This window comes from Nesoenas mayeri (assembly GCF_963082525.1).
Source record: "Nesoenas mayeri genome assembly, chromosome: 23".
Lineage (NCBI taxonomy): Eukaryota > Metazoa > Chordata > Aves > Columbiformes > Columbidae > Nesoenas > Nesoenas mayeri.
In genome coordinates, this window is record NC_137574.1 from 4814045 (window position 1) to 4841516 (window position 27472).

General features: G+C 49.0%; 1 protein-coding gene across 1 annotated transcript in view; it reads right to left on the bottom strand.

Annotated features, from left to right (window-relative positions):
* Positions 1 to 313: 313 nt before the first annotated feature.
* The window catches only part of NFASC (neurofascin), a gene marked incomplete at its 5' end in the record, with an annotated part of 52015 nt that continues 24856 nt past the window's right edge, over positions 314 to 27472 (bottom strand). The window contains 10 exon segments of the mRNA XM_080358164.1: positions 314 to 1093; positions 7312 to 7381; positions 7956 to 8087; positions 12458 to 12613; positions 14495 to 14611; positions 16844 to 17095; positions 23181 to 23189; positions 23192 to 23215; positions 24856 to 25029; positions 25642 to 25764. Of these exon segments, the coding sequence (XP_080214290.1) occupies positions 862 to 1093; positions 7312 to 7381; positions 7956 to 8087; positions 12458 to 12613; positions 14495 to 14611; positions 16844 to 17095; positions 23181 to 23189; positions 23192 to 23215; positions 24856 to 25029; positions 25642 to 25764 (1289 nt within the window). The 3' untranslated portion in view covers positions 314 to 861.

Genomic DNA, 27472 nt, shown 5'->3' on the forward strand with positions numbered 1-27472 from the left:
CTTATCCTGGGCTTGGAGGGTGAGCAGCACCTGACTGTCCTTCCCTGAACCTCACGAGCTCTTCTGTCCCCTGAGGATGCTCCGGAGCCCCGTGGGGGTGCAGGTGACCCCACCATGGGCTTTGCAGGGGGACGGACCGTGGAGCCTCAGCGCTGATGGGAGTTACGGTGCCGAGGGAAGCGAAGGGACCTGCTCTTTCCCGCGTGGGTGATGCTCGATCCGTCAGGAAGGAGCTTGCGGCGCTGAGCGGTTTGGGAGAGGCTGCGGGCGATGCTGCCATGAGGATGGGTGTCTCGGTAATATAATGTCATCACCCGAAGATCCACCACTTTCCTCTTTTCGTGCGTTTATGTTGCTCTTGCTACTCTGCCCAAGCCCCACTCACCCCTCTTCCCTTCCTCCCTCCTCCTGTTCTCTGGAGCCTTCCTGGAAAGATTAAATAGAAGCATTTTTTAACTCCCTCCCGAAAGAACAAAAAGGGCCTCGGGGAGCCTGGGCAGCCGAGCCCGTGGTGGCCCTGCCGGGCTGGCACTGGGTGCCGGGCCAGCCCCAAACTGGGATGCAGCTGGAGCATCCCCCTCCTCCTCCAGCCCCTCCAGCCCTCAGCTACAACCCATCCGCGTCCCGGGACTCCTCACCGTTCGCTTGTTTGCTAAGATAAAATGGCATCGGCAGCCACCTGGTCTGCCTGTTTGCTTGGATTTTTTTTTTTTTTAATTTTTTTATTTTTTTTTCTTTTTTTTGTCCTTGTTGGTTGGTTTCATTCACACGTTTCTGTTGGGGGTAGCGGCAGCAGTGGCTGTTGTTTGACCCCCATCCGCTACAAACGCCTCCGGCTGTTTGTGGTTTCAGTGCATCGCGCTATGCCAAGGAGTAGATCGCGTTGACTGGGGAGGTGGCTTCTGAGCTCTCGTTGCCTTCCGTCTCCTCTTTGTCCTTCTTCACTGTGTACTGGCCGATAAAGGAGCCATCCTCGTTAAACTGCCCTTCTCCCCCCTCTCCATAGTCCACCAAGCTATCGTCGCTCTCCTGCTGCTTTATCGTGCCGTCCAAGGACGTCTGGCTGTTTGGCAGCGGCTTGTTGTCTTCATCGCTGGGTAGCAGAAGACAGACAGACACAGTTAAGGGTTGAGAAACGGGGCTTACAACCTTCACCCGAGGTTTGGATATTCAATAAATCCAGGGTGCAAATCTACCGAGCAGAGACCCCAAACGTGGGGTGCTCGGAGTGCAGACAGCGAGCCGTGGGGTGTCTGATATGATGAAAAGGGGGGCAGGACCCACAGCTGCCCCCACGATTGCTCCTGGGGTTGGTATTTCTGCAAGTCCAACCTTCAGGCTTTTTCTTTTAGGAAAACCAATTATCTCTTTTGGAACCTATTTACATACTATGCTTAGATCAGTCCAACTGGATCTATGTTATAAATATCCTTTCCTTGTCATTGCTCATATTCTTTCTTGTAGCATTTTAGCCAACCTTGGACTAACACCATATAGTGAGGTTTGTTTCAAAATCTCCTTGCAAAAACACACTCGGCTGTTTTGGTAGCTACACGCAATGAGGAGCACTCTCAAAGCCCTGCGAGGGGGCATGTAGAGGATGCCACGTTCTGTGCAGCTTCCAAATCTCATGGGAATTTACCTTTCCAAGCTTATTTCTGAGTATCTAAGCTTGTTTGCTCATTTCTTTATCCTTTTTTTCACTAGAAATATTAAGGCAGGTCACTGGGAAATAAGTAGTTTGACCCACAGGAGGAAAAAAACCCAACCCTTTGAAGGAGTGGGTGAGTGAGTGGGGGGAAGCTGTTTTCTCTCAGGGGCTGGTATCATAAATACTGATAACATTGTGTGGAGGATGAGAGTGGGCTGCTATCCTTAAAAATCAATTTTCATATCAACTAGTCCTTACTTCAGGTTTGCTCGTAATATCACAGAATCCCAGAGTGTCAGGGGTTGAAGGGCCCTGGAAAGCTCATCCAGTGCAATCCCCCCATGGAGCAGGAACACCCAGATGAGGTTACACAGGAAGGTGTCCAGGCGGGTTGGAATGTCTGCACAGAAGGAGACTCCACAACCCCCTGGGCAGCCTGGGCCAGGCTCTGTCACCCTCACCCCGAACAAGTTTCTTCTCAGATTTCAGTGGAACCTCCTGTGTTCCAGTTTGCACCCATTGCCCCTTGTCCTGTCACTGGTTGTCACCGAGAAGAGCCTGGCTCCATCCTCCTGACACTCACCCTTTATATATCTGTAAACATGAATGAGTCCCCCCTCAGTGTCCTCTTGTCCAGCTCCAGAGCCCCAGCTCCCTCAGCCTTTCCTCACATGGGAGATGCTCCACTCCCTGCAGCATCTTGGTGGCTGCGCTGGACTCTCTGCAGCAGTTCCCTGTCCTGCTGGAACTGAGGGGCCACAACTGGGCACAAGATTCCAGGTGTGGTCTCCCCAGGGCAGAGCAGAGGGGCAGGAGAACCTCTCTGACCTACTGACCACCCCCTTCTAACCCACCCCAGGTCCCATTGGCTTCCTGGCCACAAGGGCCCAGTGCTGGCTCATGGTCACCCTGCTGTCCCCAGGACCCCCAGGTCCCTTTCCCCTACGCTGCTCTCTAATAGGCCATTCCCCAACTTACTCTGGAACCTGGGGTTGTTCCTGCCCACATTCAAGACTCCACACTTGCCCTTGTTATATTTCATTACATTTTTCCCTGCCCAGCTCTCCAGCCTGTCCAGGTCTCACTGGATAGCGACACTGCAGATCTGTTGCTTCATTTTTCTTAACAAAAAGGTGTTTTCTCGTGCCTTTGTGGGAGGCAACACTTTGCTTGCGTCAGGGAGCAAAATGCTCTTCGGCTGGGAAAGGCATTAAATCTTTCATGCTGTTTACTGAATGGCATCAGCTCTCACAGTGGGAGAGGAATTTGGGATCCCACGGTACAACACGCGGCTTTTTAACATAGCGACTTATAGCAGCACTTTGCAAATTAAGCGATAATACAAAACCCAATATTTGAGGCCTTGTGTTAACTTGGCATCGCAATAAAAAACAACTTGTTAGCTCTGAAAGCAGCTTCTTTCTAGGAGGGGGGAGAGAATTCAGTCTGCAGGCAGGACTGGCAGTTAGAAAGCCCAGTAAGTGCCATGTAGAGAGTGGCAAAACCCAGGCCCCTTTATTTGCAATATCCTTTCCCAAGGTTTGGGGTTCAGTTGAAGCTGAATCTAAAGCCAGATTTCTCCCTAATTAGGGGTTTGCAGCACCAAACCCCCCAGCAATGTTTCCCAAACCTGCCCCTGGTTTTACCTCTCTCTGGTACCATTTATCCTGTTAGTGCATTAGGAGGGCGAAGCAGATTTTCATCAGCATCTTGATGCAATATAACCCTGTTAAAATGGATTTCCGTGGGGTTTGCTGATGTGTGCATTAGAGCACCAGAGCACCCAGATAAAAGCCATTTGGGAAAGGTTGTCCTGAGTTGTATAAATCATTGAGAACAGGGGAAGGCTTGAGCTGGAGGGAGGATTTTCAGGATGAAAAGAGTGGGCAGATTGGTTTAGGATCTAGTGTTTTGTGCTCGTGTCCCTTGTCACCATCACCTGGGTGTTTGGCATCAGGGCACTTAATGCACCCAGGGCATTGTCCCCAGGTCCGACCCTTGGCTGGTCCCACTGCACCAGGAGGGATCAGGTGCTCGATTGTGGAGCTGGGGGGACTTGGCTAGTGCTTGGGGGTGTCCCCAACCCACAGAGCAGTTCCAAGCAAGATGCAGCTCACTGGACACGGGGGGTGCCCCGAAGCCAGCGGGAGTTAGAGGGATCTTGTTTAATGTGTTAGGTGGAGGCAGGAACATGGGAACAGGGAGGGGAAGGTATTGTTTCAGCTATAAAGAAATAAATAGCTAGAAGGAAGGAAAATTAAAAAGAAAAAAAAGCTAAATGTGCCGGACTTCTGGCAGCACGTGGTCCTACCTTTCAAGAGACCTTCATGGTCCATGTGGATAGACCAGGTGATAAAGGAGGAGAAGAAAGAATGGGAATAAAACAGAGAGAAGCAGAAAGAGCCTGATCAGAGAGAGATATGATGCGGTCTACATTTACAGGGGCAGTGCTAAAAGAAAAGAAACCAAAAAGAAACATCTCTGCATTCCTCATGGAGCTAATTGCCTCGTTATACCAAATGGAACCAGGATAACTGATCAGAGCTGGATGAGCCTCGTTGGGCTCCCCGAGGCAGCTGATGCTGAGCGGCAGCGGGTGGTGCAGAGGGCTGTTTGCCATCGGGCTGCTCCAAAAGGGCTCGTGGCGGAAATTCCATCAGCCAGCGGCTGCGGGGAGCAGTGGTCGCTGCCGGGGACCGACGTGCAGTGGGACGAGGGCCAAGGGAATGGATTGCTGGGTTGCCATGAGATAGTCATGCAGCAGTGTCGTGTTCTCTGTTGGCAAACCTACACCTCTCCAGACCTCTCCTCTCTGTTCTGTGTCCTCCTGCCTTGATGCCTGCTGAGATATTGTCCCTTTAGGGCAAGCTGGGTGTCACCTGTGCCACAGGACACTATCTTCAATCTGACCTGGAGCCTAGAAGCTAAAACTACTCAACTTTCCCTCCCAGTTGGCCAAGGTTTCCAGCCGACTCCCCCAGGTGTAGCTTAAACATTTGGTATAATGAGGCACAGCCACTGGCATAGAACATTGTCCAAGGATAATGGTCTCCTGCTTTGAAAATAAGCTTCTCAGCTTAGCCTCTGCTCAGGAAAACCATTATTCTGTTAGTGGAACAGAAAGATGTGACAGTATCTCTTAATTATAGGCTGCAGAGATTTGAAAGTTGCATGCACAGGGCATTAAGGACGTGAGATATGATGAGAGCGTATCAGACATGCTATGTGGAGGTGGGGAGGGAAACCAATGAAGAACTCACGTCAGCTCAATTCCTGGTGTTGCTTGAAATACTAATTGCTACCCTCCTTGAGCCTAACTTTGCAATCATTTTGAATCTTAATCAGCCAACAGCGTTTCACATCAATCCGTCAGGTTCACCTTCCTTTCTGCCTCCTTGAGAGAAGCCTCCTATTACTTCTCCCAGGAAACCTGTTGTTCCTGAGAAGGAGGGACCAAAATTTATGGGCTGTTGGGGGTTGTTGTTCTTGGGTTTTTTTTTCCCCCCTATCTAGTCTGTGGGACAGCATGATTAAAAATGCAGGAAGATCTTGGAGCTTGGTTGTTGCTCTTCTCCTGACCTCTGCCTTTAGCTTGCAAACTTTTGGGAATGGGGCTCTCAAGCAAAACTGAAACTTCAGCTAAGCAGAAGCTGCTGAGTAGTGGGATGAAGGATTGGATTTACCCCATTCCTTCCCATTGCCTGGAAGGCAATGCCCCTTGGATGGTGCTTGGGCAGTAAACGCAGCATCACCGACCGCCGCAATGCTGCCAGCCATGCCAAGAGCTCGGCTTTCCTTCTAGGCAAGGCAAGCGGTGCCTGGCAATGCAATCGCCATGGGAGCGATGGGGATGAGGAGGTCATGACCACAACCCCCCCAGCGGCCTCTTGAGAGACAGGTCTCTGCAATTGGTGCGTACTGCCAGAAGCTCGGCTCTGGACACCTTGTCTGAGCTCCAGGTGATGGAGCTGAGCCTGCAGGGTTGTGTATGGGTAGCTCCGGGGTGATGTTTCATGCTTGCTATGTGGTATTTGCACCATCCCTTGGGGAACCAAGAGGGTCCCTATCATGACTCAGAGCGTCAAGAGGATGCGTTTTGATCGAAGTAGGGTTGTAGTTTGCAGTTGTGGCTCGTACAAGGAGCACTGCCTGCATCTGGACCTGCCTGGGGAGAGATGCGTTTTATCTGGGGCAGCAGCACCAGGCTTAACTAATTTCTCCTCTGCTGTTCTCCGTTTCCTGGCCAGGAATCTGAAGGGAACGTCCCCAGACTGCAATTTCTAAGTGGACTCAATGTAATTGCCCCAGTGTGGCTTGTCACCACTAGAAGTGACAATCAGATCTCACAGGGAGGTGAGGAAGGTGTTGCCCTGCGTGGTGTTTAGGGTGATAAAGAACAGTGACCTTTTCCTACAACAAACTGCTTATTCTGATTCCTGCTGGGGTGTATTTGTGTTCTGTTCCGTGCTACCAGGAGAGTGGGCTTACAACATCCTTTGGAGAAAAAGAGTCACTACTGAAACAGAGTTACCGTGCTACTAACAATATAAATGTGATCGTAGCAAGGGCTGTGGTTGTTCTGCTTCCATTTATGTATTGTGTGCAGGCAGATATATTCAGTTTGCTTCCCCTGAAGTCTTTGGTGGAACACGTATGTCTTGTTACGTCCCTTGCTGAATCGTGAATAAATTCTCCCTGTCTTTGCTACCTCAATTTGTAACGCTAGGAGTATCGGTAATGACGCGGGGTTTAATTAACCTCTGTTTTGAAGTCAGGAGAAAAATTCCTGCTAGGCTAATTGGGCTTTGGATCCGGCTCAGATGGAAAGGTGCATTTTAATTCTTGAAAGCAAAGCAAAGCTCGGTGTAGGTGCTCAAAGGGCAAGCTGGCTGTGCTGTAACACATCCAGCGTGGGCAATCCAAGGAGACGTGACAGCGTCACCTGCTCCACGGGAGCAGGTTCGGGAGAGCGCTTGGCCCTTTTTCAGACATCCTGGAGTTTTCCTGGAGTACAAATGGGTGCTTCTGCTCTTCAAAGGACGCTGGTTTGTGTGAAAGTGGCTGAGCAGAGGTGGGGGAAAGCAGAGTGATTTTGGTGAGGCTTTGCTGCAGCCGTCGGATATTGTCTCTGTAGGGTTTGCCAGTGACCTTACAGCAAAGCCTGCACTGGAATGCAGGCAGAGCCCCGAATCTTGCATGCTTTCAGGGCTGATACAAACATAACTTCGGGCATTTCTCCCCTGAATGCTCTTTTATGGGTAGGAGAGAGGGTGATATACCTGAAATATCCTCAGGCTGCTTCAGAGTTTACTTTATTTTATATGTGTTTATATGTAACTAAGGTTCATCTGCCCCTGGTGAGAGCTGTGTCCTGGGTACCTGATCCAGAGCCCCAGAATGACCCTCTAAGGCTAAGACAGGGAAAGGAGGAGCCCTGAGCAGCATCATGGTGACTCTGCCAGCGTTTTAGGCAGGACATGTTTCCTTTGGCAGAGGATTGGAGAGGGAAGGAGGCAGGAGGAGGAAGGTGGGAGAAATCATTTAAGAGGCTGTGTGGCCCCGCGGTGCTGTGGTTACGTGGAGGGGAAGAGCGGTGAGGTCTGTGATGGCTGGAGCGGGGCTGATGGGGAGCCGGGGGTCCACATGCCGATGGAACGTACCTGTAGTCGAACGACCCGTCTTCGACGTTCTTGTCTTCGGGATTTAGATGCTCATCTTTATTGTCTCGTACTGCAAACAAGCACATCCCCACATTCACGTTAAAAAGCAGTAGAGAAGATAAAAGCTTTACGAGGCAGTAACAAGCCGGTGTTGAGGTTTTGTGAAATCCCTGTGGGGTGTAGTGCAGCTTTTCATTGACTTGATAAAAAACCTGTACCTGGGAGGTCTTGCAAAGGGTCTTGCTGTGGCGGCATCAGGCCACGGGTCCTCCAGATCGCCAGAGAGGATGTATTAATTTTCTCAAGCCTTATCTTTTTGCTTTGCAAAAATTTAATGAGATTTTTTTGCCTGAAAAGATCTTTTTATTTTTGAGATGAGGACGAGCGGATTTGCGGTGTAGAGGTTGGGTCATGCATAGCGGGAGCGTCCGGCTCTGCAGCCTCAAGCCTGCACAGCACAGAGCCCTCACTCGACCTTTAATTAACTGAAATGCTTCCCACTAATAATAGTTTTCCCGCTATGGAGAAAGAAAAGCCCTTGTAATCACAAGCATCTATCTGAGAGCAATACAATTTGATTAGCCCCGGGAAGCCTGGAGATGTTTAAACCATGAACATGAATGATTTTCATGCAACGCTCTTACCTGGATATTTCCCACCTCTGCTTCTCTTAATGAAGCAGACGATCAACAGAATGAGGACCAGGAGAGCTATGGCACACATCAGCCCGATGAACCAGCCCTGCGTCGCGATGTCCACCTGGTTCTTGGTATAAGCTGGAAGGGAAATGGAAAGAAAAAAGAGCTCTAAGGGACAGACCAGAACCACAGGGGGAAATAAATGACTAGAAAGACTCAGTCCACTGGCTTAGAAATGATCTTTAGCGCCGCATTTGTGTGTCCGTGTGTATCGACCAGGTTATCTGAGACTGTAGCACGGGGATCTGTGGCTTTTTTTTTCCTTTTCTGTGATGGTCAACTCAACATTTTAGCAGAAGCTACAAAACAGTGAAGGCTCACAACTTAAAATAAAACCTAGCACAGACCAGTGAGAAAAGTGCATTGTAAAGAATGGCAAAAGAAGCTGGGTAACAGATTTGATCTTTCATTTACTGTGTCTAAATGCGCCCTGGAAGGTCTGAAAGGACCGTGGCCAAGCGGATCCAACCCCTGGTGTCCAGGGATGCTGAGCCACATTAGCAGCCTCAAGCTGAGAGAAACCCCAATATTGGACAATTTTAAGATTCCACTGGGCAGGGTGCAAAGCTATTGAATATTAATATGATTAATACCAAGCAAGGAGGTGTCTTGTTCGCCAAACAACGCTCTGGCTCCTGACTGCTGTGTCTTCCCTCACGTACTCTGACTTCTTGTTTGCAGCTCCCGTACACGGTCAGACAGACAAATCTGTCCTATAAATAGCAACAAGCTGCCGTTTTCTGGCTCTCATTGACATGCACTTGGTATTCAGCAAGACGGAGCAGAGGAGAAAATAACCTTCAGCGCAGCGGGGGGCTAAATTTAACCAAGCTGCAATGCAAACAGAGATAGGTATTCCTGGTAGGAACACGGGAGATCTGAGCTGGATGCGATTGAATTGGGATTGAATGGGGGTTTTGCCTGAAACGGGCAGGATGCTGCAATGAGCATCCTTTTTGGTGCCAGTGTGACAAAAAGACGGCGCTTACGAAGAAAGGATAAAAGGTAGCCCTCTGATAACATATTTGGGATGAAAGGACCTTGGAAAAGAGATAGCAACTTAACAAAAAATGGGTTGAATTGGCCAACTTTCCAATCCCACAGCATTTTAGGACTGTAAGTGCATACTTATTGCATCAAACTGGAGCCCAAGAGAAAAGGTACTTTCCTTAGGATGAAATCTAAGCTGTGTTGCCAATAGGTAACAGCAGCCAAACTGTGATGAGGAAATTCACAGCTGGGAGAGGAGAAGGAGGAGAAAGAGCAGAGTTTGCTAAAGAAATTATGTCAGGCCTTGAATGTTCTGTGTTTGTAAGCGATGCCGCCTTGGTTCCCATTTGCTGCTTTTCCCTTTGATGCTACCACGTTTACCATTTACTTTTAGTCCAACCTGAGCTACGTAGTCCTCAAAGATGCACTTTTTATAATGGAGAGAATGAGATTATAACAGAGTGGAGCTGAGAACCGGATTCAATTAGCTGAGTGCTTGGGGAAGAAAGCTTTGAAATGGAAAAAACGATTGGATGAGAAGTCCTGATGGGATGGGATTTATAAAGCAACCCATGCGAAAGGAGAAATAAAGGGGTCTTCAAAGTGCCAGAGCAGCCTGAGAGGTGGGTTCATGCCACTGGGTGAACTGGGGCTGGGTTTTCTGGGGTGGGAGGGTTTGAAGGACCAGGTCACCAGGGGATCTTGCGGTAGGATCGCGGCACTGCCTGTCACCAAGGCAGAGCTCTAATTGCCATCCTTCCCAAAAAAGCAACACATGACGACAAAATTATAGTCACAGCAATTTTGTACTTAGAGTAAACGAGTGACTGTCATTGCAGCATTGAGAAAGAGAAGATTAAGTACATGGCTGTCACAGAGGATGTTTTGATTTGCTTTAATGTAAGGCCAGCGTCAAGGAGAGCAGCTGTGGAATCGAGCAGGTATTGATTCGAAATGCAACTATAGGGGCTTTTTTAAAAGATTAATTATAATCTTGTGGCAGAAAACATGTTACCCAACAGTCATAGTTTATGTGCCAGTAGCAAAGCTGCTTGTTTGCCACCAACAATCAGCAAATTTTTTGTCTTTCTTTGTGAAGCAGACTGTTGAATATAAAGTCTCCAGCCTTGCGTGATCCAAGTGTTTGTATGGGCTGGGGAATTTATGTCTTATTTTGAAATTTAAAGACCTCTTTGCACTAAGCTGCATTTGTGTTTTTGAAGTGTCCTTCAGTACTGGGGAGAACTCTGTTGGGTTCTTGAGCTGTTAACAAGAAGCAAAATTGGAGAGCAGTGTCCTGCAGCCACCGTGCAGATGTACTTATTTATCTACACTCAAACTGAAGAAATCTTACAGAATAGCAACTTGCAAAACATTAAAAACCAAAACCCACAAAACCTCGAACAGTGCATTTTTTTAGTCAAAAGCATTCCTGATGGCATATGATTGTCAGCGGGGGCTGAACACTCACGTCAGCAATTTCCAGCCAGTAAAGAAATGGATCTGCAGCATTTATGCATGCGGGGACGGCGATAGCGCTGTGCGTCCTGCCATGATGGGGCTCAGGTCACCAATCGGCCTCTATCGCAGGGACAAAGGTGGCCCCATCCTTTAATCTCAATGGTAACAGCAGTAGGAACCCCTCAATTACAGAAAATAGATATGCCAACACTGCCAGCATCAATCAGCCAAGGATATTGCTCTGTCTTTCTATTCCTGCCCCTTGGTGTCTGTGGTGTGGGGGGCTATTCCCTCTATTCCTTCAGACCCCAAAGTGGGTGAAAAGCAGGCGAGAAAAGAAAAGAGATGTGTCCAAATCGTTCTCTGTAAAGGCACATTGCAAGGGAAGGGTGGGGGCTGTCGAGTTGGTGCTGATTCCTGGCTCAGGGGAGGGTCCAGCAACAGAAACAAAATTGGGGATGCAACATTGCAGCTGAAGCTGTTCTGGAGAGAGTGTGAGTTGGAAATCTCAGCTCTTTTATTGTCTGAGGTCAGGACCAGCCACTGCAGTGTAGGAACAAACCGGGAGCTCAGGGAGTGGAAACCTGCAGAGAGTTTGCGTGTGTGCGAGCCGAGTCCTGCCAAAGCCAAGCTGTGACAAGTCCCGCGGCAACGCAGCGATGGGGAAAAACCCCGCTGGAAAGAAATCCTTCCTGAAAACGCGGCTCTCTGCGAAGCCCAGCGCGTCCCAGGGGCTGCGGCGCTGCGGGTTTCACCAGATCACGGGGTGATGGAGCAGCTCGAGGGGACACACCAGACCTCAGCGCTGGGCAGGGGCAGGACACAGTGGTTATTTCTCATTACTAGGCAGCGTTAGATGTGCAGAAATACCAGCAGTTGCCATCTGTCCCTTTGTCCTCTCAGCATATCAGAGAATTACTTGGCAGGGTTACAGCATGTCACATTTTTTGGATACCAAATAAGATGCGCATGGGGGAGTGTGGGGAGAGCTGCTGCTCCCCGCAGCACCCCCTTGCTGGGAATTGCGCTTTCCTTTTGCACTTCTCAGCAAAGAGACTGATAAGTGCTTGAGTTTTCCATTACACGGTTGGATCTGAGCAAAATAATGTTAGTTGTTTGAAAATCACAGCCTCTGCCTACTGCATCTGTCAGTGTGGGCTGCTCGGGCGTTGCTTGCTCCTTGGTTTTTCAGATGGGCGTTTAGACCTGTGCTTTGACAGGTGTTGTGCACAGATTCCTACGGCAAAACCCCCAGGTGAATACAAAGGAAGTTATGGCTGTTTTGATTCACTGAAACTCGTCAACTGTGAAGTTTTCTAAATGCGTAAAGCTCGATTCAATGCCTTGGAAGTCAACAAGGGTATTTCTCTGGTATTTGGTGGGCAGTGTGGGAAGCTGGTAATTAGAAAGTTGTAAAAATCACTCGGGTGCTAAACCTGGAAAATTACTGGTGCAATTAAAGGCGAAGTTGCCAGAGGAAACATAGCTAGAGGATGGAAAGCCCTATGACCGAGGTCCTCTGCAAACAGTGTTCCACCTTTTCCCAGGCCTGCCCCTCACCTGTATCCCCATCACCAGCATCTCACCTGCCCCTCTTCTCCTGTAACTGTCCCATAACCTGGGGCCAGACGTGCACACAGAACGTTCTCCAGGGGCCAAAGCAGCCACCACCATGAGCAGCAACGTGCACACAGCAGTGGGGCTCCAAGCAGAACCGCACAACATCATAAGCTTGTTCTCCACCCTCCTTCAAGACCCTTTTCCTTTGAAGGGATCCCCATCCCCTCCTGGGGCTCCATGTGCAATGTGGAGCAACCTCCCAGAGATGCTCTTTAATAAGGGCAGAGATTGTTGGGGAGCTGCCGGGGGGCGGATGAGGGTTGTTCCATGCAGTCATGGTCAAACCACCTCCCACCAGCACGCGAATGACGTCGGGGGGTGATGGATGTGACATGCTTTGGAAACGCGCCCGGCGGCAGGGCTGGAGCCCATCTCACCTGAGCTGGTGGTAAAGGTTATATAGGAGTGTTCGCTGGGGCTAGACCATATGGGGAACACCCACAGCTTGTACATCATCCCCGGCGTCAGATCCGCCAGCTGCACAGAGGAAGGGGTCTGAGCTTTAACGGGAATAGATTTCTCTGTCTTGTTACCTGAGAAACAGAAACCGCACATCAAACCCAGCCGCGGGAGGCTCGGAGAGATTACCGTGTTGACACCGCGGGCAACGCGTTACCCTCTCCCTAGCCGCTGAGCAGAAATAATACAGCGTGATGGTCAAGGAGCTATTAACGGCTTCGTGATTATTACTCACTGAGAATAGAAGAAAATCAGTGATGCAGGGACATGGTGTGGGTTTTGCTGCATCCCTGCTTTGCAGTACCGGAAAAAATAGCGGTAGCTATTCGGATCTGTCCCTGCTTTCAAAACCCAGTAGGTCCTTTATCTGCCCAGCCTCAGGTCTGGATGTTGGAGTGTTTAAGGCAAAAGGTCTGGAATTTGCCTAGTCCCGCTCAGCTGGGTGCAGGCGCCATGGGACTCAGTGAAGGAGCCAATTCTTGTGCTTTTGGGGTTGTTATCTGTGCACCAGTTTTGCTGGCAGGTTAAGGAGCCTTTGAATGAGCTGGATGTTGCGTTAAACATAAGGCTGCTTGCCCCAGCTGGCAGGTTTTGGGGCTGAGAGGGGTTCAGCCCTTCAGCTCAAGGGGGTTGGTTGTTCCCAGGCTCTATCCAAGGATCCTGTTCTTTACACGGTGTTGGGAATCGTTTGCTGCCGAGTTTAATGCTGAGCATTAAACCACTGAAAACTAAGCAAGCCTGCAGTGGGGCTTTGATTTGTGGTTGCGTGCACCTCCCAGTTCAGCAGTGCTGTGGGGAAGGGAAAACGTGGCTTTGAGGCCAAAAGCATGCTGCTTGCTTCAAACGCCAGCAGAAAGAGAGCCGTGGATGTTTGGGAAGGGCTGAAATCTCTGAGATTTCCTCCCTCTTGGCCAGATCCTGATGAGGGGATCCCACAGCATCACTGTTGCTGCCCATCCCGAGCATCAGCGTGGGGGCTCTGCAAGTGCATCACTTGTGCTTTGGGCTTCCCAGTGCTGTGGAAGAACCGGGGTGGTTTAGGAGCTGGGATACTTGGCGTTTAGGGCTTGGGAAGTTGATGCTTATCCTGAATTATGGAAACGGGTTAAAACTCCTACCAAAGCCCCACAGACCAGACACTGGCTGTGCATTAGGAATTGTTTCAAGGAGAAAGTAAGGTCATCCCTTAAACAATGTTGTAAATGACCCAAAGTGGTTTGCTGTTAGCGATTACCCCAGCTGATTTATATTAAATGCCGATTTAAGACTGGCATACCAGATGATGTGAGGGCTGAAATGGCTGGGAAATAAAGTCAGAGATAAGCAGTAGTCACCACTGCCTATCTATTAAAAAAACCCCAAACCAACAACATGTAAACATCTTTTCTGAACAAGTACTAAACCCAGAGATCCTGGCTTTGAGTTTCCAGACTAAGTACGTAGCCTTATGCTTTTAAGAGACAATGGGATCCGATACGACAGGAGGTTTGGGATCATAGATGATTCTGCCAACTCCAAGAAGCCCATCTTCAAAGGCATTTAAAACTGTTCTCCAATTTAAGTAGGTTTCATTCATTTTCCCATAAAGTTTTGTCCCCTTCCATATATATATATATATGTATTTTTAAGGCTCTTTACTTTGTGACCACATCCAGCCCAGCTCAATGCACAGTCCCCAAGTGAACAGCCTTGCTTATCTATATTTCATAAACACCTTGTGACGGTCAGTGCAAGGAGGGAGAATCACTCGTGAACCACCAGGATTAGTGCTGGTGCACTCTAAACAGCCATGACCATGACCATGACCTCCCTTCTCCTCCCCCGTCCTCCACGAGGCCAAAGCGCATCATTCCCCACATGGTAATTAACCATGGACTAAATCGCAAACGTGGGAGCTGGCAGGATCTCTAATGGCATCACCACCCTATAGAGTCCCCACGCGATCTGATGCTTACTGGTGATATACTTAACCACAAAGTCAGTTCCTGCAGAGTAATTGTGGCTCCAGGTGATGTTTGCCCAGTTACTATTAGCCATAGCTCTTATGTCCCATATGGACGATCCATTGGTGGCTGGTGGACAGGTTAGAACAGGAGTTAGTATGTTGGATTATATAGGAATGAGACCTCATCTAGCATCTGGTGTTGGTAAAACCCTACAAAATCATTCCAAAGTTAATGTTTCAATCTTAACCTCTGAGAATGCCTAAGGATGTATTTTTGCCTTTCAAGATCCTTCACTTTAAACTTTTGGGGCAAGTTTGGTAGCAGAAGCTCATTGTGTATTGGCTTTTTAAGTCCAATGCACTCAGCTTATCTTTGGAGTCTGAAGACTTCTGTGGCACATCCCTGAGGATTTCGGTCAGCAGGGAAATCTCCCGACTAAACTGGTGCCCAAAGGGCCGCGGGAGACCCGTGCATGAGCGCACACGGAGTCACCGCCACAGCCGAGGAGGACAGACCGGCCGAGAATATTGTCGCGTTACTGGGTCTAGAGACAGCCAGTGGGGCAATGAAGTCACTCGTTTCTGATTTTGAAGTTAAGGATTGTCGACGTTGCTTTGGAGAGCGGATGAACTTCATTTCTAGTGAAGTAGAGCTAATCCACTAGTTTAGTGGGAATTTAGGTGATGCCAGATACGCTACACCTTGATTTTTATTATTATGGTTACTATTATTGTTTACTTCAGGGTGTAGCTCAGCTTTTGGCTTGACAAAATACAGATTAATAACTCCAGCCCCTGGGAACGAGGCCAGATATGTGACTTTTAGGAAACTGCAAGGGCCCGATGTGACCTAGAATCCCTCGCACGAACCCACCCTGCGCCGCCACCCGCTGCCCTGTCCGCCCGCATTACGGCTCAGCCTCGTCCCCCGTGTCCCCGGGCTGGTTTGGGACACGCATGGTTCCTTTTCCACCTCCTCTTATCGCCTCTCCCTGCTCCACAGCAGCACGTCCCTCACTGCTTAATTGCCTGTTTTCAATTAGCGACGTTTGCCCACCTAGCCATTTAATAGCGACTATGTTGTAGCAATGTTGCTTCATTACTTAGTATATAGTGCAGAAGCCTCATCTGTATTTCTTGCCCCCGTTTATAAGCTGATTTTGTTTTGGCAGCGCAGCTCCCTGTGTTCTTGCCCTCGATGTGCCTGGGGCTGCTCTGGCTGGGGGGGTGCGGAACACAAATTCACATTTCTCAGTTCACATCTGCAGCTTTAAGAAGCAAAAAGCAGCCCAGAGCAGGAAATGTGCTGCTGATTCGCCAGTCTGTTTTACTGTGGATTATCAGGTGGAAGCGGGTCCTCCCAGTGTATGGGTTTTGTTTTCTTTTAGCCATGCTGAGTTTATCTTGTGCAAGAATATAAAGAAAGGGGTCTGAACTGCTTTAATCACATTCCTTGAATTAAATGGGTGTCAGCTTCGATATTCATTACTATTATCTCCTTTCCCTCTTTATGAAGAGTTAACGAGGATTTTGGCAGTTTTTGCCCTTGCGTTTTTGAGCGTATCCTATCCAGTTGCATCACTGAATTCTTTTGTGTTCCTTTTTGCTAGTAGTTTGATTTCTTTTTTAATAACTGGAATGTAACTATCCATAATTACTTATTAACTGTAGATACCGTTCTAGCAGCACTTTTAAAAACAAGGCTCAGGGAGATAGATACATCTCTCTGTACCTATCATTAAAACACATCCAGTGGAGAATAAGCCTCTGCCAAAACGGAGTTTGAACATCTCATTCTGGCTGATTGCACGAGAAGTTTATGGTGACCTGGTAAATACCTGGCACACACCTGCCTGTTGTAACTTAACCCCCTGCCCAGCTCTCCTGCAGGCTATGGCTGGGTTACATCGCAAAGAGCAGCGGCGTAAACCCAAAGACTCATATAAATGATGACAGGTCTCTCAGCTAACAGCTGATGTGCTCAATTTGAAGCGACGTTTTTCTATAGTAGTAACAGAATCCCTTTTAAATGGCAATAAGAGCTGAGAGAAATACTTTGGAGAGCTTTTTGTAGGGTCTTCCACCTCCTTCCCGAACACTGATGCTAATTCACCATCGCAACGCCCCGGGGAGGGCTGTGTGACCCCTGAGCCCAGGAGGGTGGCACAGGGAGCACTGGACCCCCAAATTGCTGAGATCCACTTGTGCACCTCGATTCCCCAGCCTGTGCCACCTCAAAAAGCCCTTCCCGGAGCGTGGGATGTCTGAAACTTTGAGCTGGTGCCCGTTATTAATCCTTGCTCTGAGCGAGACGTGGGGACAGTGCCGATGGGGTTAGAGGAAAAGGAAAGCTCAGTACCCAACTCCTGCTTTGTGGTGGCTGCCGGAGCCCTCTCTGCAGCTGCCGTGGTGCTGGCGACGGTGGTGGCGGCTGGAGTGGTGGTGGTGGTTGTGGTGGTGGTAGTGGTGGTAGTTGTATCAGTAGTGGTGGTAGTTGTATCGGTAGTGGTGGTAGTTGTTGTGTCGGTGGTAGTTGTGTCGGTAGTAGTGGTAGTTGGGGTTGTTGTAGTACTGGTTAGACCGATTGTAGTCGGAGGCAACCCAGTAGCAGCTGGGAGAGGGAAACACTGGCTTTTTAGACAAGGTGACGTCTCCCAGGGGTTTGCACTCACCACCCCGGACGCGCAGGCATGGGGGGACGCAGCACGAGGGGACGGGGCGGCAAATGGCACCGGGAAACGTGAGGCTTGACCATTTTCCCGTCAACGTGCAGGGACGGCCACATGCCCCCAGCAAACTGCTGCGCACCCGCGGTTCGGTCCCTTTCCCAGGGCTGAACGACCTCCTTCTGCTCTGCCTTTGCTCTGCTGCCGGTGCCCCCGCCGCCCCGGGCTTAAATCGCACAGACGGGTGTTTTTGGGGGATGCTCAGGGCAGAGGTGTCCTCACCCCATCGCTCCCTGTGCTGAGAGCACTCAGGGCTTCCTGAAATAGGGTTTATCTCTTAAGAAAACATCATAATCCCATTTGTCGTAGGCTGGGCAAGCTGCAATTACATTAATTTAGCAGCCGCTGGACTACACCTCCAGCATTTCTGAAATGCCAGTTCAGCCCGCAGCTTCTCAGGTGTTTCCTTCCTGGCTCGTCTCTATTAATTAACACTGCAGGCTGGTGATGGAGTGGCTTTCACCTTAACGTGGGGTTTTTTAGCTCGTAGGGGAGTGATGGATGGTACTTTGCCATCTCTGCCCCCCACAATTTACATTTAAATTAGGACAAAGGGGTTGGCACACCCCAAGCTGTCCAGGGGGAATTTGTTGAGCAATTTGTTTCCTAAATAGCTCCCCTGTCCACATCTCACCTGTGCTTGATTTCTAGCACAAAGGGGTAAATGTGCACTTTATGCACATTATGAGAGGGTCCTGAACATCCCCAAAAGGGCGGATGGTGGCTTGGGCCCAAAAACCTGCCAGCAGAAAATGCAGCTGAAATTCTGCTTAAACTACCTGAGGTAAACGAAATGAAATCTCTTTTTCTTACTCTTCCTGTAGACCAAGGGATTACAAACCCCCCCTGATAGGCAAATGAAACCGGCTGTTTTAAATATCGCCCACAAACAAGAATAGCTCTAGGAAAGTACTCTAAAAGGTGTCCCAAGAATCGAGCCAGGGTTTTTATAGCCAACCCCTAACACCTCAGCCCTCTCAGAGGTCCAAAAGCAGAGAAGAGCGGTAGGTCACTCAATCCGTCTCCCTACCGAGCGCAGCTGCAATAAAACCGCAGTTACCGGCATGTCCCGAAAACACCAGCCCTCCCCAAAACGTGCCCGGAGAGCAGCGCATCCTCTTGGCAATGGCACCACCGCAGCCTCATGCAACAAGAGCAGCCACCACAATAAAGCATCAGCCCCATTGCTGCCCCACGGCCAGGAGAGGGGCAGGGGGGACAGCGGGGATGGGGGTGACAAGGGAAGGGACCCAGCCCGGGTGGGAAAGGGCACAGCTTTGTCCTCGAGTGTTTGTGGGTTTTGCTGTTCTGAATTTCTTTCTCCCCGTTCCTCATCACGGACTTTGCTGTGTCCTATTGCTGTAAGTTACAAACGCTTTTCTTGGGTTGTGAAGTGTTAACATCCATCTTTGCTGATTCCTAAGGGGTTTTTGGGAGGTTAAGAGATTAGTTGTCACTAGGTTAATGTCACCATTAGCCTGATTAAGCTGCAGCTCCTCTATCAGTTTGCAATGTGTGGACACTAGTTATTAGCTAATGCAGTCTCAGGGTTTCTCGTGTGAATCCCTGGCTCTTCTCTAAGAAAAATAGGACTCAACAAGGCACAAAGTAACTTGCTGAAAGGCAAAAGCTGGTGGGACACCAAGTACAACCCAGGCCTGTTACACAAATCTCTGCATCACCTAGTGCTGGTGTAGTGGCTTGAGCAGAAGGATTCAGCTTTAATGCTCCTCTAGACCGTAGACGTGAAGAGATTATCTCAGATCTAAGTCAAAGCTTTGCTATCCCTCGTGTAAAGCATCATCTTTCTGTATTGAATGCAGATGCGCAGGTGAAAACAAGGCCCTGTGTGGACCGAAGTGATGCCGGGTGGGATTTGCCCATTGCGCTGGTCCAGCGCGGCAGGGCTATCACATCGCATCAGGATAACGCGGGGTGTTGACACCGGGGATCAAAAATGATCCTGGCAGGACCGGGAGGAGGTAAAATGGTGCGATTGGGAGAGTCTGGCAAGCAAATAGTTCATAGTTCAGAGAGGGGAGGATGGGGAGAGCACCGTGCTGCAGGATGGGAGCAGGCAGGGGGTGTTTAGTCCTAAACTGCCCCAGGATTAAACGCCACGGCCTCATTTGTGTTTGAATATGAAATGTGCGCAGAAGAAAAGCTCAGCTGGGAGGTTTTTTTGGGGGAGAGAAGATAAGGGGCATTTTCTAGGCTTTGAAATCCATCCCTAATGAGAGCTGGTTGGAGGCTGGGGCAGATAAAGAGGCGCTTTGACAGGGATCAGAGCAATGCAGCACCAGCCGCGGCCCTTTCCCGGGGGATCTGGGGTCCCCCGCTCACCGCCCACCATGTCGGGACTAATTAATGAGCAACAGATCATTGCTCCTGGCAGCAAAAGGGGCGACGGGGGAACTGGAGGGCCAGGCTGGCATTTGCAGACCCGCTTAATTTGGAAATCTAGAAATCACATGCTTCATTCTAAAAATATGGTTGCAATACTCGATCAGGTATAATGTTTCTGAGCTTTGCAGAGTAGCTGAATTTCTTTTCTGCATTCACAATGTCAGGTTCACTCAAGGGCTTTGCTAACAGTCGGTTTAACTTTAGGTACAGGACCAAGCATCTGGCATTTGTGTGATAGGAGACGGTGCGGAGAAGGTGCTGCCGCTTTCCCAACTGCAGAGCAGAGCAGCACCCAAAAAATGCTATTTCAAACAGGCTTGAAATTGCCCAAACCCACTCAAACCCCAGAGTAAAAGCCAGGAATAGCAATTCCCATTCCCTCGCTCCCGCCGTAGCATCAGCCCATCTTCCTGGAAACATCCAAACGACCGTTCAGCTCATTAACAGGCCCCATCTTTGCAAGACAGAAATTGCTTTTTCTGTCTGCAAGATGCATTACCCTGTCAGGTAATGGAGAGCGAGGGGGCCGGTGGGGAGGAGATTTGCTGTTCTAATGGGCAGGGGTTGCAGCGGTCTGGCTGTAGCAATTAATAGGCTGAGTAATGAGAGATGCTTGCGGCGGGACGGCCGCGCTCTTTGCCGCAGCTCCGCGAATGGGCCGCTAAAAAGGAGCCCAAAAAGTGTGCAGGGGCTCAGATTAGGAAAACCAAAGAAAACTACAAACAACTGAGAGGCAGAATCATAAAAGCAAAAGAGAGATTTTAAAGTGGGAGTCTCTTAAGAGAGGGACTTAAGTCCTGCTCTGAGTAGTGTAGCAGTTCCGGGAGTAGTTGAGCAGGGTTTTTTTTGCAAAATACAGGAAACAATACGCATCTATACAGCTCTTTAATTATTTAAAGGTGCTTTTAACATGTTGTTAGGCTGTAGTAAAAGCTTTCCCTTGGGTGTGTCTACAAAATAATTAGCCTTGGAGAAATTTGATTAATTTTTCATGAATTTTGATGATTAGTCAAATACATTTTCAGAGATTTTTTTATTATTATCTTTTTCCTTCATGTCCTCTCCCGGTTTTTAGCAACAGAAGGGAACTGGGAAGTCTTTACCACAAAGATAAAGTGTTCCAAATCTGATAGCTGTAAGAAATTCAAGAATAGAAAGGAGCAATTGAGCAGCCTCTGAAAGAGAAGGCTCAGCAGTTCTCTCTGTTTCTGCTGCCCTCTGTTTCTAGAACGAACAAGAGGATCTTTCTCCTCCAATTCCTAATTATGGAGAGACAAGAAGGGAACAGAGAAAAGTCAATGTTTTTGTCCTTAAAGCCTAAGACCAACACTCTTTATGGACCCTGGTGATGTTTTTCCCATACATAGATGTAGTATAGGATACTGTTTTGCCTTTTTCTCATTCATAGCATAAATAAGAGCCCCTTTTAGATGGCACCTCTGTTCCCACATCACCTCTCCCTTTGTCCAGGTCTGGCTTAGGAAAAGTGAAGCCTTTCCTATGGGTAAATCCCTGCACTTCACTTTGATTTCATCAAGCTGGTCCAGTTTCGCAGAGACACACAGAACAGCTACGATCCTGTATATGTAAGGGGGAAAAAAAGGACCTTTTTGTCCTTTTTAGTGCCAGCAGCCCATGACAAAGAGAATTTTAGTGCAATTTAAGGCAACTTCCACTGCAAACCCATAAAAATCTACAAAATCTAGGTCACTGAGTGGAAACGAATCTTGCGAGAAAGGTCAAACAGTATTTCACGTGAAGCCCGTACTTGTTAGGAAGAGAAACAGCCTCTCGGGACAAACGCAGCTCGGATTGTGTAACAGCTCCCGCACCTGCCCCGTGTCCTAATGAGAAGTGACATCCCGCTCGAGAGCGAGACAGAGGTGGGTGCTGGGTGGTGCTGCGGTTTGTGTTGCCTCGGTTTCTCGTGCAGCACGGTGAGGATGCTCTGGATGCGGCTGAGTTAGCGCTGAACGGCCGACTACGCCATTTCCTGGCTCTGAGATGTATTTCAGCCCTGGTGTGTGTTTCCTTTTTACGGTTTCTCCTAGCAGAAGGTAAAAAATAGAGGGGTAGGGGACCAGTGGGCTCTGCTCTTGTAGAATTATCCTTACAATGGCAATGTGGTATAAGAAATTATGCTCTAAATGACATGATGCCGGAAGGAGAAAGAGATCGCGCTGTGTTTTCAAAGTTCAGCGATATCCGTTGCAAGTAGGAAAGTACTTTAAGAAGGTGATCCTGATCCACAAAGAAAAGCCAGATTCTTGTGGATAAGCTAAACCCTGGTCGAATTATGAGCTATAGAAGCAAAACAGCCCTCCTGGTCTCAGAGGATAGAGCTCCTCAAAGCTGAAAGTGTACATCTCTTTTCAGTTTACACCACCCAAAGCAGACCAATCTGTTACCCCCTTTTTTTTTTTCAAGGAAGAATAAAATATAGCAAGAAAAAGATTGGCATCTATTCAGAAAGGGAAAAAAAAAGAACGCAAAATAATATTGGGTAGAGAGACATCACTGCAACAAAAGAAAAGGAGGAGAATCATCTGTGAGGTAGGAAAGCAAAACCTACAGGTACAGAGAGCGGGTCCTGCACTTGTATTGCTTGGGAAGACTCTTCCCTAAGAAGCTGTTCCTCCCTGGGGAGCCCCAGAAAGGCAAAGCAGCAGCTCTTACAGAGCCCTCGGTGCACACCAGAGTCTTCGTAAGTGCTTTCATAAGAGGCGAGTGTCCTTTGGGCAACCGCGAGTTGTGCTGGTGCTTTGGACTTTGCAGGGTTGACACTGGGTGACTGAGGATTTGGGTTTCCTTGAAAGCGGGTAGAGATGCTGCCCCTCCCCGGGAGAAAAACCCATTGCTCTCTGCTTCAACGTTGCTGTAGAAATTCGTGATCGAGGGCAAAGCCAGCAATAGCCTCGCATGCAGACATGCACAGCTGTGGCACAAATGTTGTCCTTAACCCTTTCAATGGGCACCTGGAACCAAATGGATTCTCCTCTATGGAATCCCTAAGAAAAGGACGGGGAGGTTTGGGGCTCGTGGTGCCCCTACGCTGCAACACAGACCTGCTCCAGCAGCAATAGTGTAAAAATGCAGCTTAATTACTGCAGGACGGAGCACAGACAGATGCCATTGAGCCAGAGAGGGCCGGTAGGTGTTCTTCTGTATTTCACAAGGCAGGAATGTTGAGGCTTAAAAAGGGAGAGGGCTTGGTGCAGACCTGGGATTAAAAACCTCTTTAATAGGGCAACTCAACTCCCATTTTTGCTTGTGCAGGCTGTGGTGTTGGCGGGTTTGGCTGCCATTAGGCATCTGGGAGGCTGTTAAGCCCCGCTCAAAGGTATTTTGGACTCTATGATCTTACGGGTCTCTTCCAACCAAATGATTTGAATCTTTGCAGACCCCTGCGTGGGGTCTGTGTGGCCTCGTTTTACCTGCTGTCGTTTCATATGCCCAATTTAGACTCCTGACACTTCGCCTTCCCATTGAAAGGGTTAATGAGTGCATGCTTAATTGCCAGCGCACGCGAGCGAGCTGGAGCGAGCCTGTCCCCATGCCTGTTACCTCCTCCGCTGGTACGGTACCTGGGGTTGGCGTGGCTTCAGAGGGCAGCGCCAAGGATAGAGAGGGGAATACGAGGAGAGCGTAGAAGAGAAGGGAAGAGAAAAAGAGAGGAATAGATAAAACAACCAGAACACACCAACGAGAGACACGGGACCACTTGCACGCAGTCAGCGGAGACTTGAGAGAGAGGCAATAAATGCGTTAGCGACAACTTGTCACCCTCCTGGGGTGCAGCGAGCAAGGACGTCCCCATGGAGATGGAGATCCCCGGTTAAACACACACAAGCGCCGCGGCAGATTCCAGTGCTGTCAATTAAGCAAAGTGCTTAAGCAGATGCTTCTATCTAATCCCAGCAAGGACTGATTTTGACACTCTGAATTTCGCCTTAGTTTTTCTAGTGTAATTCTAATATCACTGCTCGCCCTGCCTTGTGTGGGTTGGAGTCTTTGGCACAGAACATCAGAGAGATGGGTTTTATTTAAACTTCTCAGGTGAATGAGTCTGGCAAGCAGAAAACAACCTCTGAATGCATTGATGGGTTTAATTTTCTTAATCTGCTTTTTCTTGTTTTGGATTCCAAACTCATCTTTCACGTGTAGCTTTAAAGCAGGTACCTTCGTATCCAAGTGGGAATTTAGAGCCGCTAATCGTACTTACGCGCCTGTCATTAACAGAACTCGCCTGTGTTGTGTTGTACCTCGGGGTCTCATGTTTTGGGGTCAGACTTTGCCACGTTTATGTAACTTTAGCCTGTAAACAACTTCAGTTATTCTTGCTGCTTAATGACCAATGCTTTGTCCTTCTGCTAAGTGGCAGCAGCTTGTCCCTGGGTGTCACCGCCCATCCACATCCCCGACCCCGTGGACAGGGACCTTACCTTGTCACGCTGGCGTACACTGTACCTGCTGTTTCCTACACAAATAATTCAGCAATATTCGACAGCAGTTGGCTATAGGTATTATTTAGCTGTGCTCTGCTAACAGTCGCTGTTACCAGCGTATAGAAACAAACCCAGTAAAGCAGATGTATATGAAACAATGAGAACTATTGACTACCAGCACCAACTTCAATCCCTGTGCTCTAGCAGTTTGTTCAGCAAAGCTCCCTTTAAAAGCAATGACATGCCCCCTCGCATGTTTGCCAGGGTGTAACTTAGCTGATTTTATTCTTTTCATAGCATATGCAGCCCCATCTCCCATCCTGTCGCATCAATTAGTGATGATGGAGCCCACCTGAGAGGTGTCAGGAAGCATTTCATTTCCACTGGGTCATCAGTAGGAATTACTTTTCCTACTCAGAGCCATTAGTTGGGGAGGGGGAGATGGAGGAAAGGAGACAAAACCCCCATTAAATCAGAGCACTAACCAAATCATAGGTCTTTTAGCAGATGCTAAGGAAAGGAAAGAGCCAGCTTTTGTCTCCCTGAGCTCCCTCAGGGCTCCTGAACTTTCACTTAGTTTGATGAATGTCCCACAATGGGCATTTTATCTGATTATGAGTCTGGGAGTTGGGGCTTCGCTTTGGAGGGTCAGGTCAGCTGCTGTTTATGGGGTGACAAGAAAGTGGCACCATCCCCCCTGCCTGGGGTTCACTGCCTTCAAGCCACATAAAATCACCCACATCTGCCCTTCATTTAGCTCACACGGAGACCAGAGAGGTTGCTGCTGCACATACCTTCGTTCAGCAAGGCTGGCGACTCCTCCACTAAGGTTTCTCCTTCTCCCACTTGGGTCCGTGCGCGCAGGAAGAAGCGATAGCGCGAGATGGGGTCTGTCCTTTGCAGGGTGAACCTTGTCTGGTTAGGAGAGAAGTTCTCTACCAGGGTTCGGCCCGTTTTGGATCCGTTAACTGGGGAGGAAAGGCATGTCGTGGTGGCTTCAGCCTTGTTGCAGAAATACACTTCGCAATCTACTTTGTCACCTCGTCCTCAGGACCAGACCTGCGGTCGGTGTGGGGCCACGTGTGCTCAGAGCTCTAGCTGCTGCTAAATACACTTTGCTGGTGACTTACTGGCTGGGGGACCTGCAATCGGGGACATTCAGGGTTGTACAGGTGGCCAAGGATGGGCATAGCACAAGTGCCAGGGTCCCAGAGAGGCCGTACTGCCCTGAGCATCGTGCTGGGCTCTGGAGGGCACACAGGCAGCACCCCTTATTTTTAAGTGAGCACAGAAACTACTCAGGTTGTGCTTAAAGGTCTTTCTAAGTCAGAGATCAAACTTCTTTCCCTTCAATGATCAAGTCTGGAGAAGTGCTGAGCATCTGCAACCCTCCCTGGGTGACTGCATCTGCTCAGCACCATTCCAGGACTCCTCTCCAACACCAGCCTGTCTCATCTCATGGTGAAAGCCTCCAGTTCCTTACAGAGATCTTTCTGTGCTAGGTGAGGAGATCATTAGCAGCAAGGAAAATATCTAAAGCTTTAATTATTAGCACCGAGAAGATAAGATGTAGAACGTACAGGCTTGATATCTAAGGCTGTATCCTGTGAGGACTCCATTGGGATGCTCTGGGTGATCCCACTCCAGATTGATGCTTTCCAGATTTGGCTGTCGGATTCTTAAATACCTGGGGGAGCTGGGCACTTGGGAGGAGGATGGGACCAGGAAGGAGAGGGAAAGAAGAAGAAAACATACAAGATAACATACCTTACAATACTGTATACAATCGCGGGCTGAGCGATGCGCTCAAGATACTCATAAATACGCACACAGGCAGATAACGCGCGCACAGCTGAAAGGTCAGAAACGGATTGAATAAGAATCTGTGCCAGAAACCATGCGGCAGCCCAGGGTTTTCAGCAGCGTGTGTGCGGGGAGGAGAACCAGAGCAGCTCCACATGCAACCCCAGCAGCACCATCCCTGTGCTGGGTACCCCTGGGTACCGCTGCCCTCCATGCAGCGCCACCCCCCAAAGATGCTACAGCCGTGAAGCAGAGCTGTGACACCCTTCAAACCGCCCTTCTGTAGCCATAATTTACTGGTCTTTTCCAGCCTCCATCAGCCCAACATTGCCATCTCATCTTCTTCTCTGTTGGAATGGTGAAAAATAGGCTAGCGGCTTCTCCTATTGCAAAGCATCTTTGTGTTGTTAATGCCTAGAGATCTTGCACATATACAGTGGTCCTTACCCTGAGGAAGAGCTGCTTTTTCAAAGCTAGTAAAGGAAGGAAAGCATTATACATTCTTGCATTAAATTATTCTCCTGGTTTGCTCATAATTGCAGTGCCTTGACTGGGGAAAGACTTGGCTCTCAGATTTGAGAGATTAGCAATTTATTTTTTAAAGAGAAGTTCTGCAGAATATCATTCAATCTCCTAGACATCAATATATAGTCAATAAAAATCGCTTAGTGGATAGGAAAAGAAAAAAACCCCAAATCAGCAGTTTACTTATGACAAGAGAATAATCAGCTATAATTGTTTCAATCAATGCCACCTGCGTATGCATATATCTACCCCAAAGGCATTTATGTACCCCCGATGTCTCTAGCACACAGCAAACAGCTCCATCAAAATGCACCTACTGAGTCCTTCCTTTTTAAACAAGCTCAATTGTGGCTGGTCAATTGAAAATCCTTAGAAAATAGTGACAGCATCCAAGAAAATCTTACAGAAGAGACAGGACTGGGAGATGCTATTCCTGGGATGGATTAGAAGGGGGTGGTCAGTAGGTCAGAGAGGTTCTCCTGCCCCTCTGCTCTGCCCTGGGGAGACCACACCTGGAATCTTGTGTCCAGTTGTGGCCCCTCAGTTCCAGCAGGACAGGGAACTGCTGCAGAGAGTCCAGCGCAGCCACCAAGATGCTGCAGGGAGTGGAGCATCTCCCGTGTGAGGAAAGGCTGAGGGAGCTGGGGCTCTGGAGCTGGACAAGAGGACACTGAGGGGGGACTCATTCCTGGGGATCAATATGGAAAGGGGGAGTGTCAGGAGGATGGAGCCAGGCTCTTCTGGTGACAACCAGTGACAGGACAAGGGGTAATGGGTTCAAACTGGAACACAGGAGGTTCCACTTAAATTTGAGAAGAAACTTGTTCCTGGTGAGGGTGGCAGAGCCTGGCCCAGGCTGCCCAGGGGGTTGTGGAGTCTCCTTCTGTGCAGACATTCCAACCCGCCTGGACACCTTCCTGTGTAACCTCATCTGGGTGTTCCTGCTCCATGGGGGGATTGCACTGGATGAGCTTTCCAGGGCCCTTCCAAGCCTTGACACTCTGGGATTCTGTGTGATTCTGTATTCTTGTACAACAGCAATAGGGTGAAGAGGAAAAGAAAGAAGACCCCATAGGATTTTGT